The sequence below is a fragment of the Phyllopteryx taeniolatus genome, chromosome 15 (genome assembly GCF_024500385.1).
Source record: "Phyllopteryx taeniolatus isolate TA_2022b chromosome 15, UOR_Ptae_1.2, whole genome shotgun sequence".
Classification (NCBI taxonomy): Eukaryota; Metazoa; Chordata; class Actinopteri; order Syngnathiformes; family Syngnathidae; genus Phyllopteryx; species Phyllopteryx taeniolatus.
This window is the reverse complement of record NC_084516.1, coordinates 17,992,978-18,006,485: the sequence shown is the minus strand read 5'-3', so window position 1 is coordinate 18,006,485 and position 13,508 is coordinate 17,992,978. Positions and strand designations below refer to the sequence as shown.

The following is a 13,508-nucleotide window of genomic DNA, read 5'->3' as shown; positions in this document are numbered from 1 at the left end:
CTACAAAGACAAGATATTTAATGTTCAAACTGATAAAACTTTATTGTTTTTAGCAAATAATCATTAACATAGAATTTCATGGCTGCAACACATTCCAAAAAAGCTGGGACAGGGTCATGTTTACCACTGTGTTACAGCACCTATTCTTTTAACAACATTTGGGAACTCCATCCATCCATTTTCAACACCGCTTATCCTGGTTAGGGTCGTCACGGGGCGCTGCAGCCTATACCAGCTGACTTCGGGCGAAAGGCAGACTACACCCTGAACTGGTCGCCAGTCAGTCGCAGGGCACATATAGACACGGACAACCATTCGCACTCACATTCATACCGTCACTGAGTGGGAACTGAACCCACACTGCCTGCACCAAAGTCAGGCGAGTGTACCACTACACCATCAGTGACACGTTTGGGAACTGAGGACACTCATTGTTGAAGCTTTGTCGGTGGAGTTCTTTCCCATTCTTGCTCGATGTACAGCTTCAGCTGTTCAACAGTCCGGGGTCTCCGTTGTTGTATTTTGCGCTTCATAATGCGCCACAGTTTTTCAATGGGAGACAGGTCTGGACTGCAGGCGGGCCAGTCTAGTACCTGCACTCTTTTACTACGAAGCCACGAAAATTGAAATGTGGACTTGTCAGGCCACAGAACACTTTTCCACTTTTCATCAGTCCATCTTAGATGAGCTCGGGCCCAGAAAAGCCGGCAGTGTTTCTGGGCGTTGTCGATAAATGGCTTTTGCTTTGCATAGTAGAGTTTCAAGTTGCACTTACAGATGTAGCGCCGAACTGTACATCGGTTGCACATGATTAAAATGTGTTTAAATTGACATCATTTACCCCTCTTCTCCTAAAAAAAAAACATGATTTCTTTGTCAGTGTGCGTCCATAAATAGTCATACTTTTTTTTTTTTTTACCAAACTAAATTAAAGGTGAAAATACACGTAAATGATTTTTTATTTTTTTTTAAAATCCATGGTGTTAGTGTAAGTGTCCACATTAGTTACAGGACATGAGCACCATACAATGAGATCCAATACAAGAGCTGCATCAAAAATGCTGCCTTGTCCAGGACAATAAAGCTCAATTTGAATGCCAATCAAATTGGTATGTATATAAAACTATGTTCAATATATTGACTTTCCATGTCCATACTGAAGCAGTATTTTTATTAAATAATCCATTGTATTAATCTTATCTTTAAATGTCACTACTGCCATCATGTGGCACAAAAAAGTAAGACGAGACTTCCATCCATCCATTTTCTCTTGACAGTAACTCGTCCACCACTCCACCTGCGAGAAGTGACTTAATTTTATTAATTGGTGACATAAGTAAGACTTAATAGTAGTGTGTGGATATAATTGTGGCACCGAAAAAGGCTGCTGATGAAAACGGTCTCTGATGATGGTGTTAAACTCCAATGAAGCGAAGGGGTGTCTATCATATTTTGGTTGCAGTTCATTTCAGTATCCTTCGTTATCCCAGGTCACCTCATAGTCTGGATACCGGACCTTCAGTTTCTCAGTGGTTATTGCGTGGTTTGCTCTTCCGAACCCCTGTAAGGAAAACCAGAAATTGTCACTTGATAACCACACTGTTTGTCAGAATTTGAAGGGAGTGTGAGTGCGTGTGTGTCTTTCGTGCATGTGTGCGTGTCAAACTGGAAACTCACCATAGAGTAGCCGTAAACATGGATCTTCTTAGCCTGGGCATCATGTCTGATCCTACCTCCTCCGATACACTCGCAGTCCAGGAGTCCATCCTTCTCGAGCTCTTCAGAAACCTTGTCGTAGATATCCGCTGACATGCAATGCAAAGAGGAACCATGTCATGGGATTTACATGTGCATGATAAAAGTTAACACTTTGGAATTTTGGGGAGAATTTCAATATGCTGGCTATATCATCTGATACAGCGGGGAACTGGGTGCACTTTTGGTTACAATACAGGATATACAGTACATATCAATAGAAGGCATTCATATTCCGTTCTAGAAAGGTGCTTTCATTTCATTTGTAAATCCATTAGGTTTTTGAGAAATATGTGTTTTGTGTTCAAATTGTAAAATCGGTAAAAAGAACTTTGAAAGATGGAAAGAGAAGGTGCATGTTCTTGTACTCACTTCTGTTTTGATTTTTTGCAATGCTGTTGAAGCATCTGGGAAGTCCGAGCCACTTCCCTCACGCGAGAGCTCAACACTCTTTCCAGCCGATTGGCTTGGCTTAGTAAGACCTCTCGTGCACGGTAAAGAATTATGAGTGATCGGTGGACATACGTAACTTGTTAAATGGTGTTGTCTAAGTCAGTGTAAAATGACTAGGTCTGTTGAAAGAAAAAAAAAAAAAAAGCAAGTGCAATTCAGACTGTAAAAGCGTAAAATGTTTTTTCCCCCCCCCGACTACTTGATCACCAAGTTTCCAAATTACACTTAGAGTGTAGATCTATGCATGTGGCACAAAAATATAAAATTGTTGTTTTGCTGTGTGCGTTACTGACAATGTAAACTCACCTTGTACGTTCTTTTTGGACCGCATTAATCTGTTTTAATCCAATTTGTCGACTAATCCCTGAATTGTATAGCAACAGTTAGTTATCGGACACGTTTGGAATACAGAACATTGAAACCCTTATTCTACTAAGTTGACATGCACGAGCAAGGGATTCATACAGCTTTATTTGAGGATGTCATCCATCCATCCATTTTCTTCCGCTTGTCTGAGGTCGGGTCACGGGGGCAGTAGCCTCAGCAGGGAAGCCCAGACTTCCCTCTCCCCAGCCACCTCCTCCAGCTCTTCCGAAGGGATCCCGAGGTCATCCCCGGGGTCTCCTCCCGGTGGGACATGTCCGGCCGAAATGACTTCTCTCCCTCCGCACGGTGTAGAGATAGGGTGAGAAGCTCGGTCATCCGGGAGGGGCTCAAAGTCGAGCCGCTGCTCCTCCGCATTGAGAGGAGCCAGATGAGGTGGCTCGGGCATCTGATATTTGAGTATTATTTGTTCAACCATTTCGCATGTGTGTGTGGTAATTTAAATCCAACTGTTGTACTAGTAGGCAGCATTGATTATCAGACTAAAAGTGCTGCTGCTGAGGCCAAGGAGAGAACGCATGATCCAAAGACGGATGCACATGTCCAGTATGTACTGTACTGTACTGTATGTTCGTTCCATGGTGGTCTTGCGGCGCCATCTCGTGGTACGCAGTGGCTGTGACGTGTTTTCTCGTGTTGCATTGAGATCGGAGGCCAGGTTGCCTACTAATCTGTAATTATGTCGTTAAACGTAGTGAATGTTTCGTTTGCATGTCGTCATTTACTCAAATAAACGCTATGTCCCCAAACTCATGGTTGCAGCGACTCTAACGGGAGACAACATCGCCACTCAAGACTTCACATTGACGCTTACTTGTTCCTGTTGTCACATTTCGCAACACATTAGTTGTGCTCACCGTGGTACTCTCCCCAGCCGTATCCACGGACTATATCTACTTCCGTGTCGTCTTCTTCCTCTCTGCTGTGCACTCTGATGAGGACGTACTTAAACACGCCGGAAGGATCGATGTCTGCCTGCGGGATGTTTACCATGCGGACAGCCGCTTTCGTTTGGGTGCACATCTCCACGCAACTCGACAGCCGCACTGGCACGATAACAAACTAAATGGTTTGTAATTTAACAGCAAAATCCGTTTCGGCCCGTGTAAATGCACAATGTAAACATGCAAGCGTATAACACTCTCTAGTTTGCTCCCACTACAAGCATGGCTGCAAGCTAGGGTGTTTTGTATATAACTCACTTCCGTTATCTTCAAACTACTTCCGTTTACGGTTTTCAAAACAATATTTATATTTGATTAGTTTGCTAAATTCTATCAACTTAGTATTTTGAGATATTTTATTTTGATGCCATAACGAAAGTTTAGTAATGTTGACAGTTATTCACTGAAAATATTAAAATTAAAAGATTTACATTCTGAAGTTATAACCTTTATTAAGAAAGGAACAGGGTCATAACAGCTAGTCCCCCACCCCATAACTTCACTACATACTGGATTGTCTTTCTGCCAATCAGATCTCAAATTCGTCTTCATAGTGCCAGACATTTTTTTTAGTCTTTATTTAACAATGGCGTCAACGATGACCTTTTGTAGGGCAAAATATTTTTCCATCAACGAAGTTGCCTCATAAATTGATACAACAGAGATAAACGAATCAATTTTACTGATCATTAACTGTATATTATTTATTCTACTAATCTGAAAATAGATATACATTATATTTGTAATATTTGTATTACAATATTTTATTTTCATTTTTATTACGTCATTCATTCATTATTATAGTATTCATTCATTCATTATTTCATCATGTCGTTGTGTCCTTGGGCAATGTGTTTGGATGTTTGGTGGCGGTCGGATTGGCTGTAGGCACAGAATGGCAGCCACGGTTCCGTCAAACTGCCCCAGAGCAGCTGTGGCTACACAAGTATCTGACCGCCACTTGGGTGTGACTGTGGAGTATATTAATAATGTGTGCAATTGTAAAGCTTCTTTGAGTATCATAAAAAGCGCAATATACGTTTAATGCATTATTATTATTATTATTATTTAAATTTTGTCTTATTCAAGGGGACTCAGCTGAGCGGTTAGGGTGGCGCTCTAGCGCCCTCTATTGACCAGACACCACTGCTATTAACCCTTAATATGTCCAAATGCCTCCCAGTAATTACTGATCATTTATACAAGTGTGCTTTAATTTTATTCCAATGAATGAAAAACATTGTCATAGGATCATCAACTATAAAATGTCTAGTATGTAAACACATGGTTGTCTTCAGGTTATATAATGTAAATTAGATAAAGCCTGCAGCAGAGTATTGAAAAAGAAAACAGAAGAATATTTTAAAAAAAACAGAATAATTGCAGTTTACTTGGAAGTTGTTATGCATAACCTTAAAATGGTCATTGAAACTATGTCCATAATTCCCGAATTTGTGCAAAAATGACAACAGCAACAACATACAATTAATTCAAGCTAAAACAAAGGCTAATATATTGCTGAATCAGAGTGGTCTTACAGTAATATTTTAGAAACACATTTATCATTGTGTTGGCTCTGTACTCCAGAAATTGAACAAAACAGTTGATATACATATTCCACCTTGCGTGTGGTCCACCAGGGACATTATGTATACAGTATTTGTAAAAGTACAGTAAAACCTCTGCAGCAGGAAACATTAGAAGTATGTTTGAGGTCCTACAAAATCATGAGTTCAAAGCATTTTTTAAATTTCACATTCATATTTAAATCCTGGGTGATATATAGAGCCCAAACAGTGTAAACTCGATGACAGTAATTGCTTTCTGACGGCACAGTGTTATTGCAGGTCTAGATGACTCTGTCATTGAGTCCTCTCTTTTTCCACTCACAGGCACGAAGGGCAATGAAGACCAGGATGGTGACCAGCAGCAACACAAAAAGAACTGTAAGGCTTTCCCATACTCCCGGTGCTAATGCCTTCCACGTTCGAACTTTTTCTGATGGCAGCAAATTACTCAGACTCAACATGTAGCCAAGAGCCCACCCAACTGAGGTGTCGCCAGCCTGCAGGATCAATAATAAAATGTGAATGGAACATGCCCCTTCATATTCTTTCACCATAGACTCATCTTGGATACACCTGACTGTTAAAAGGTACCAAAGCTTTCACCTTCTTCTTGAAAGAAATGCGTGAGAATGATTTTTCATCAAAGCTGTATCCTTTGAGTAGGAGAACCTTGACAAACACAGAGGAAGCACAATAGTCCCTCAGGCGAGATGCTTGATCTGGAACAAGAGCCAGCATCTAAATGTGAATAGAAACAATGTGATAGCAAGTTAGTCCATCCATCCATCCATCCATCCATTTTCTACCGCTTATCCGAGGTTCCTCCCAATCACGCCCTTCCAGGTCTCACTGTCATTGCCCTGTGAGCATTGAAGTCCCTCAGCAGAACAATGGAGTCCCCAGCGGGAGCGCTCTCCAGCACCCCCTCAAAGGACTCCACGAAGCAAGTTCGTGTACAATTAATAAATCAAGTGGAAATAATGCCACCCACAGAAACATTCAAATTTAATAGAAAACAGCAACACACAAGTACTGTATGAAAATAAGATGTTGCGTAACACTGAACTTCTCATTTTTATTCCACTAATTCATGAAAATTGCCATACCCATCCATCCATTTTCTACTGCTTATTCTGTTGAGGGTTGCAGGTGAGCTGGAGCCTATCCCGGTTGGCTTTGGGCGGGGTACACCCTGGACTCATTGGCAGCCAATTGCAGGGCACACCATTCACACTACCATGCCCAGAGAAAACCCATCCAAGAGCACAGAGAGTATACAAACTCCCCCTGAGCTGGGATTCGAACCCATATCTTAACTGGGTTCTTGCTCCGATACAAGACAGTAATACCTGAAATCCTTTGAAATGTGTACTTTTTAAAATAAAGTGGCAAAAGTTAAAATACTCATAATGATTCCTTCTCCAATGGAGGGCCAATCAGCTATTTAGTTATGAATCAAATGACTCGTTCTTTGATTTGTTTTACACCTACCTGAAAAATGGTTAACATATTACTAGCACCTGTCAGTGTGTTATTTTATTTTCATACTAAGGGAAATATTTGCAAAGCATACATTTGAGTGGATAATGGGAGGATTGGAAATGTGCGATTACAAGACTCTGTAAACCATAAATGAAACATAACATTACATCACATTACCTGAGCAAAACTCATCTTGCACACTGTTTTAGCAGTCGCCTCCATTTGCGCGGGCGTGCTAACTGTGACTGCAGTGATGCGCTGCAGGAAGGAGTGAATGTAGAAGAAGGCCGAAAATGCCTGTTTAAGCAGACGGGTGCGGAAATCAGACAAGTACGACAATTGCATGTACATTGAATGTATAAAGAAAAAAGAAGTAGACATTTTGTATTTCTTGTCGCCCTGTGGTCAATGTCACCGATTCTTACCATGAAGCTGCCAGTCACGTTGGGCTGAAAGACTTTATCGAAGGAGCAGCGAGAGAAGGGGCATCCGTCAAAGGAGAAGATTTCTGACACATTGCCCACACATTGCTCATAATGGCCACTGCCGTTTATCAGCAAAGAGTCCTGAGCTTTGTAGGTGCTCGGTGTGTACTTGGCTGTACATGGAGAACTGAAGATGGTGTCCAGATTGACTTTTACAGAAGAGTCCGTAGGATGGCAAGGGTGAGTGACTGATACTGAGTAACCTTGAGACTGAGAGAGAGAAAGCGGGATATCAAAAGATATGGATGAGATTTTTTCCAAAAACATTATACAGCAACAAATAGAAAAAGTAACATCCAATGCACTCAATTCATTTAAGAGTATCCCATTTAAATCTAAAATGTTATTATTTTGGATGAATAGTTATGTAATGGAAAGACTTAAAAAAAAAAAAAAAAATCAAAATCAGTATCTGCTGTTTTGAAAGTATCATGCCATATTTTGCTCACAGTTGACCTTAAATTAAGTCAGGCACCTTGACAATGTGGGCCAGAAGCCTCTTGAGGACCTGATCCTGCCCGTAGCAGAGGAAGCTGTGTGTGTACAAAGAATACTCCTGTCCATAAAGACGCAGCTTCATCATGTCCTTCTCATCCTCCACTTGTTCCTGAGTCACAAATGTTATCTGGGTAGATGCACCGCCGAAATCGAGGGCCCCCACTGTAGGCCTGCCGGAGCTGAGCCACCGCCCTACAAAGCCATACTAGAAAGAAATTACAGTAGAAAAGAGACAAATCATTTTTGTGTTGGTTGTCTCAAGAGCGATGGACTTATCTGTCTAAAACACTTACCAAGGGTAACCTTTAACCATTGTCCACTGACACAGGCATAACGCTGTCAGTGGTCAATTGGTTTTTTTTTTTTCGTTTTTTTTTTAACCAATCCACACATACACTTATAAGCCACTAGTACACCTGTCACACCGAGCCTGTGCAGTTGTAGTTTGGCACTCGAGCCCAAATTAGCATCGGTGATTTATTATTATTATTATTATTATTATTTATTTTTTTAACCCAAACATTTTTTTAAATAAAAGGTCCCACAAAACTGGTGGCAGACTAGCACCACTTTTGTGTAGAGGAAAGGTCAGCTGCTGGAAGGGGTAACCACAGGTCACTAGTGCAAATAATGGCTGTTATATATGTGATGTAATGACGTAGCGCTTGCTTGGATCTCTGCACGTGTGAAACTAAACTGGTGTTTGAAGGTGTTGAACCTGGCACAACCAAGTACTTAACCAGCACTAACATCAACTCACTGTGAAAGAGGTATACTGTAATCAGTCAAATTCCTACCAATTTTGACCCTTACCTTAATGAAATTCTCCAAGAGGTAGTTGACCGTGACCCAACCGAATGCTCCCTCCTCTTGACCTGAGAGAATGGCGGCCCCCTGATAGCTGAAAGGGTATGACTGGATTTTGCGGCCAACTTCTTGCAGAATTTGAGATGAATGCTCTGGACTGGAAATGCTAGGACGGTGAAACATCATCATTAAGACAGAGTATTAACCATTTCCACCAAACAGTCGAATTTGATTTACAACCACAATTCCAATGAAGTTGGGACGTTGTGTTAAACATAAATAAGAACAGAATACAATGATTTGCAAATCATGTTCGACCTATATTTAATTGAATACACAACAAAAACAAGATTTTTAATGTTCAAACTGATAAACATTGTTGTTTTTAGTAAATAATCATTAACTTAGAATTTTATGGCTGCAACAGGTTCCCAAAAAGCTGGGACAGGGTCATGTTTACCACTGTGTTACATCACCTTTTCTTTTAACAACATTCAATAAACGTTTGGGAAATGACACTAATTGTTGAAGCTTTGTAGGTGGAATTCTTTCCCATTCTTGCTTGATGTACAGCTTCAGCTGTTCAACAGTCTGGGGTCTCCGTTGTCGTATTTTACGCTTCATAATGCGCCGCACATTTTCAATGGGAGACAAGTTTGGACTGCAGGCAGGCCAGTCTAGTACCCTAGTATTCTTTTACTACGAAGCCACGCTGTTGTAACACGTGCAGAATGTGGTTTGGCATTGTCTTGCTGAAATAAGCAGGGGCGTCCATGAAAAAGATGTTGCTTGGATGGCAGCATATGTTTCTCCAAAACCTGTGTGTACCTTTCAGCATTAATGGTGCCTTCACAGATGTGTAAGTTCCCATGCCATTGGCACTAACATAGCCCCATACCATCACAGAGGCTGGCTTTTGAACTTTATGTCCATAACAGTCCGGATGGTTCTTTTCCTCTTTGGCCTGGAGGACACGACGTCCACAATTTCCAAAAACAATTTGAAATGTGGACTTGTGAGACCACAGAACACTTTTCCACTTCCATCTTAGATGAGCTCAGGCAACAAGAGTAATCTGGAGTAAGATTTCACTCTTTGCATCTTGAAGATCATTAATGTGATATGGATGGCTGTTCTACAGTTCATATTTTTCACAAGAAAAAGCAATGCAAAACCACATCTAAACCAAACAGATTATTCCAGAGATTGACTTACTGCAGAAGCCTCATGCCAGCTGTGGCACCCAGGTACACAGGTGTGACCTCGTGTCTGTATGCAGGGACGTCGTGCACTGCCTGGTCTAGACACTCCTCCAAGCTCTGCCCCGCCGCTCCCTCTTTGCCAGCATAGCTGGATATCCCACCTCCTGAAAGAGGAAAAACCCTTCATGATATGCTTCACGTTGTAACTTGATCGTGTTATCATCTGTATTATCCCCACAGTGGGGAAAAATGCACACATTTATAGTACCTGAAAAGAAAACTATATCATTGCTGAGGTACTGGTTATTGTTGGAAGTGGTCAATATAAAATCAAATGTGGAAGTCTCTCTTAACGGTTTCTTAATTATGAATTAAATGTACAGTAATTATATAATTCCCTTTTATGAAATGAGAATTAGTGCATGTTAAACTAGCAAACAATTGGCCCCAATTTTAGAAGTCAATGCTATGACAGATGATGCGCAGAAAAAGTATGATAAGATAAAAATAGAATCGAACTGATTTTAAACATCTTTTTCATTCTACAGAAACCAAGTTTTGCCCTGTGATGGCCAGGTGAACAGTCCAGTGTACCCCGCCTCTTGCTCCAAGTCAGCTGGGATAAGTTCCAGTTCACCAGTGACTCTATGTGGACAAGCAGTATAGAATATGTCTGGGTGATTAGAATCAAGTAAAACCTACCCTTTGCATGACATTCACTGTGTTGGGTGACCACACCGGTGCCATTTTGCTTGTCTGCAGGCCACTTGTATACAAATAAGGATGTGTGTGAGGATCCAGCATCCAAAACAATTCCGTACTAAAAAGATCAAGGAACAAATATGAAGTTTTTTAATAAGAGCATGGAGACCGTTAACCAAATGTAACCTACACAAGTGTTCAATTTTCTCCAATTTACACCTAAACTAAAAGCACACATCCTTACAATGCTTACTTGTCTTTTTTACATGTTTTAAACAAATCCAAAGGTTCAAATGAATCCTAAAGAATCCTTTGAGTACTTAAAGGTTTTAAGTGTTGTAATACCTAATTAGCATGTGCACTGGATATGGCTTACTGATTTTGTACGTTTCTAATGTTATCTATACTAGGCAAACACACACACACAGATACATACACTAAATATATATATATATATATATATATATATATATATATATATAGATAGATAGATTTCAACAGGGAAAGATGATACGAGCATCGTCACAGAATGAATTAAAATCGTATCTCAAGGCGCCACTGTATTTCAATGCCAAAATACAAACTAGAAGTTTTTCCTTTTGCAGTAATCCCCCTGGAGTGTAGCTCACTTTCCCAGCCTTTTCTGCCATGCCTTCATGTATTCCTGGAAGGAATCTTCTGGGATCCTTTGCAGCTCCATCATCATGGCCATTTTGATGTCATCCATGTCTTCAAAACGGGTTGAACATGGAAAAGAGTAAAAATTCACATGGAGCCAAAGCGTGTCAGTAGGAGGGAGGGGTTGCTCCAGCACGGTGATGTTGTTTCCCGGCCAAGAACTGTTGGATGCTCCAGGCGTTGTGAAGCAGCCACAAGTTGTCCTGCCTCAACTCTCTCCTCTTCTCGTGCACTGAATGAAGCAAATGCCGCTGGATCTCTTTGTAGACATGCTGATTGATCGTCTGGCTAACGCTGAAGGGGAAAACTTGTAGTTTGTAGTTTGGGTTTGAAAGATATCTTTTGTGACATCATTCCTAGACCTTTTCTGACACACCGCATACATAGTACACACTACACACACACACACACACACACACACAGTATGAAATAAACATCTTTTGTGGCCTTTATTTTTCACAGGCAGCAGATACTGGAGTTGACCTTTGAAGCAGTCTGGGCACGCCTAAAGCTAAAATAGGTCAGGTATCTCTCACACAAGTGCAACAACAAGGTAACCACTTAATGATAAGGGCATAATCTAAAGGTGAGTCACGCACATGAGACATCATGCATAACGACATTTCAACATCTCAAGTGTTGTGCGACTATCTTTTGTGAAGTATGTAAATGGATTTCCAGATTGTCTTGTATTGTCTTCCTCTGTATTCAATGGAATCAAATATTGTGTTTGTTCCAATTAAATGTGATTCCAAATATAAATCAACGATTATAAATAATGGTACAGCATGGGTCTATTTCTGCCCTCCCAACAACCACCACCTTCTCCCGTTAAACGCCACTGTGTATTTTTCTATGTGAGTGAATATTGGGTACACACAGTTAATACTGTGAATACCAATGTGTGTGTCTGTTGAGTGCATACACTACAGATTGTCATATCTAGAAAATATGAAAATATTACGTCAAATATGTGGTTTGAAATGAAACCAGGCTGGGAGTCTCCCAGCTCACTGCCTTTGTTTACATGTTAACCAACTTTACACTATCAGTGAAGCAAAAATAACCTACGGGACCAACCTTACCATGAACCCGGGCACCCTGGCAACGTCTTCGCTCGGCACAGTGAGGAGCAGGACTGCGGCCAGACCGAGCACCAGCAGAACGATGAGGACAGCAGGATGAGCCGCACACTGAGCCATGATCGAGGCAAAAAAGTGGCTCGCTAGATGACTTAAATACAGTATGTGAGGTCAGTCTACCGCCTGCACTCCTTGTTTGCATCCCACTGCAGAAAGCAACATTTAACACTGCTGGATTTATGATCCTCTCCAAGTCGAAGCTCCAAGGCTACTCGTCCTGTGGTAGGAACAATGTCTTTACTTAGAGCCCGAGTTGATGTGGAGCGAGACCTGATGCACATTTGTTGCTTGGATGGAATCTGAAATCCACGTTTTCTTGGTCTGACAGACAAAGCAAGCAGTTATTCACTCATGAGATGAAAACAATAGATGTCTTGGGCTGGCAGGGATCCTCATCGTAGGTGATTGGACTGAGGAACTGCAGGGCTACTTGTTGTTTTTGTCTAGTATTTGCATGTAAATGGGTGCAGCCTCAAAGCTGGCTTGCAAATTGCATCCTCTTTTGAATGTAAAGTTAAGCTTGGAAGTGAAGTTTTCCACAAAGCACTAAACTGGCGTTGGTGCAGTTTTGTGACAATATTTAACTAAAATGATAAGACTATTTTTAAGGCTCAAATGTTAAAATACATACTCGACAGGCTCTTCATTACCTGCACTACTGCAATCTAATGCTAATATACAACACCCATTTAAAAGTGGATCATGTGACTATAATCTGCATATTGTTATTTCACAATGTTTGGTAAAGTAGAATTTTCTCTTTCAGCAATCACTGGAAACAGGCTTATTTTGCCACCCACCTTTTTGGAAGAAGCTGCCAATCTATACAAACCAGCATCAAGGAACAAGAAGGAAAGACGAATTAGTTCCGCAACAGGAGTTTACAACTGGATTTTCTTCTGTAGGAAGAGTAAAATGTCATCCGGTCCATTTGCACGTGAAGATAGACTTCCTCAAAGTATTATACTTCTGTGATGACTGAAGACTTAAAAGACAGCTAGAGGTCAGAAGAGTCGGGATGCGGGTTTGACTTGTCTTTCAATTCCTTCTGTGCACTTCGTATATCTGTGCATGCGTACATACTAACATATTAGCTATAGGTTGTGTGTTATTTATTAGTTATATGTGGCTTATAAATCACGACACTGCACTCATTCCAGCGCAACAAAATCATGTGTAGCATTGCTAATAGCCATGTCCCCGAAAACAAAAACATTAAAACTGACTTTACATGGTATCTTTTGATTGGCTGTCAGTTAATCTCCATGACCAAGTGTGACACTTGGTCTGCTGTGATCAAGGTGGAGGTCACCTTGGACTGGTCACCATTCAACCACAGGACACATAAAGTACAAGCAATCATTCACACTCACTGAGTTAGAACTGAAGCCACTATATACCATCAGCG

General features: G+C 41.0%; 2 protein-coding genes and 1 long non-coding RNA gene across 6 annotated transcripts; 1 reads left to right on the top strand and 2 right to left on the bottom strand.

Annotated features, from left to right (window-relative positions):
- Positions 1 to 16: 16 nt before the first annotated feature.
- Positions 17 to 3,615, bottom strand: phpt1 (phosphohistidine phosphatase 1). Its single transcript, XM_061747603.1, has 3 exons — positions 3,450 to 3,615; positions 1,678 to 1,805; positions 17 to 1,561 (listed from the first exon to the last, which is right to left on the bottom strand). Exons 1-3 carry the CDS (start codon positions 3,613 to 3,615, stop codon positions 1,469 to 1,471), a joined length of 387 nt encoding a protein of 128 aa, XP_061603587.1. The 3' UTR covers positions 17 to 1,468.
- LOC133465140 (uncharacterized) lies at positions 3,522 to 13,337 on the top strand. 3 transcript variants are annotated; one of them, XR_009784552.1, is made up of 6 exons: positions 3,522 to 3,661; positions 5,429 to 5,691; positions 10,127 to 10,255; positions 11,421 to 11,544; positions 12,011 to 12,210; positions 12,867 to 13,337. It is a non-coding gene; the product is annotated as an uncharacterized LOC133465140 (long non-coding RNA). The 3 variants fall into 3 exon arrangements; XR_009784550.1 differs by having other exon boundaries at positions 11,421 to 12,210; XR_009784551.1 differs by lacking the exon at positions 10,127 to 10,255 and having other exon boundaries at positions 11,421 to 12,210.
- Positions 4,748 to 12,160, bottom strand: LOC133465137 (ectonucleoside triphosphate diphosphohydrolase 2-like). Of its 2 annotated transcripts, none has more exons than XM_061747600.1 (9): positions 12,044 to 12,160; positions 10,281 to 10,398; positions 9,592 to 9,742; positions 8,383 to 8,542; positions 7,547 to 7,774; positions 7,012 to 7,281; positions 6,764 to 6,883; positions 5,708 to 5,842; positions 4,748 to 5,601 (listed from the first exon to the last, which is right to left on the bottom strand). In XM_061747600.1, the coding sequence occupies exons 1-9, from the start codon at positions 12,158 to 12,160 to the stop codon at positions 5,386 to 5,388; spliced, it is 1,515 nt and encodes a 504-aa protein (XP_061603584.1). In that variant the 3' UTR covers positions 4,748 to 5,385. The 2 variants fall into 2 exon arrangements, with proteins under 2 accessions (XP_061603584.1, XP_061603585.1); XM_061747601.1 differs by lacking the exon at positions 12,044 to 12,160 and adding an exon at positions 10,910 to 11,069.
- Positions 13,338 to 13,508: the final 171 nt, after the last annotated feature.

Coding starts and splice junctions, on each gene's coding strand:
- LOC133465137 (XM_061747600.1), bottom strand. CDS start 12,160: ATGGCTCAGTGTGCGGCTCATCCTGCTGTCCTCATCGTTCTGCTGGTG. Junction 9,743..10,280: donor CAGTGAATGTCATGCAAAGG/GTAGGTTTTACT, acceptor TTCCTCTTTCAG/GAGGTGGGATATCCAGCTAT. Junction 7,282..7,546: donor TTCTGGCCCACATTGTCAAG/GTGCCTGACTTA, acceptor TCTCTCTCTCAG/TCTCAAGGTTACTCAGTATC.
- phpt1 (XM_061747603.1), bottom strand. CDS start 3,615: ATGTGCACCCAAACGAAAGCGGCTGTCCGCATGGTAAACATCCCGCAG. Junction 1,806..3,449: donor CGGCTGGGGAGAGTACCACG/GTGAGCACAACT, acceptor ATTGCATGTCAG/CGGATATCTACGACAAGGTT. Junction 1,562..1,677: donor ATGTTTACGGCTACTCTATG/GTGAGTTTCCAG, acceptor TTTTCCTTACAG/GGGTTCGGAAGAGCAAACCA.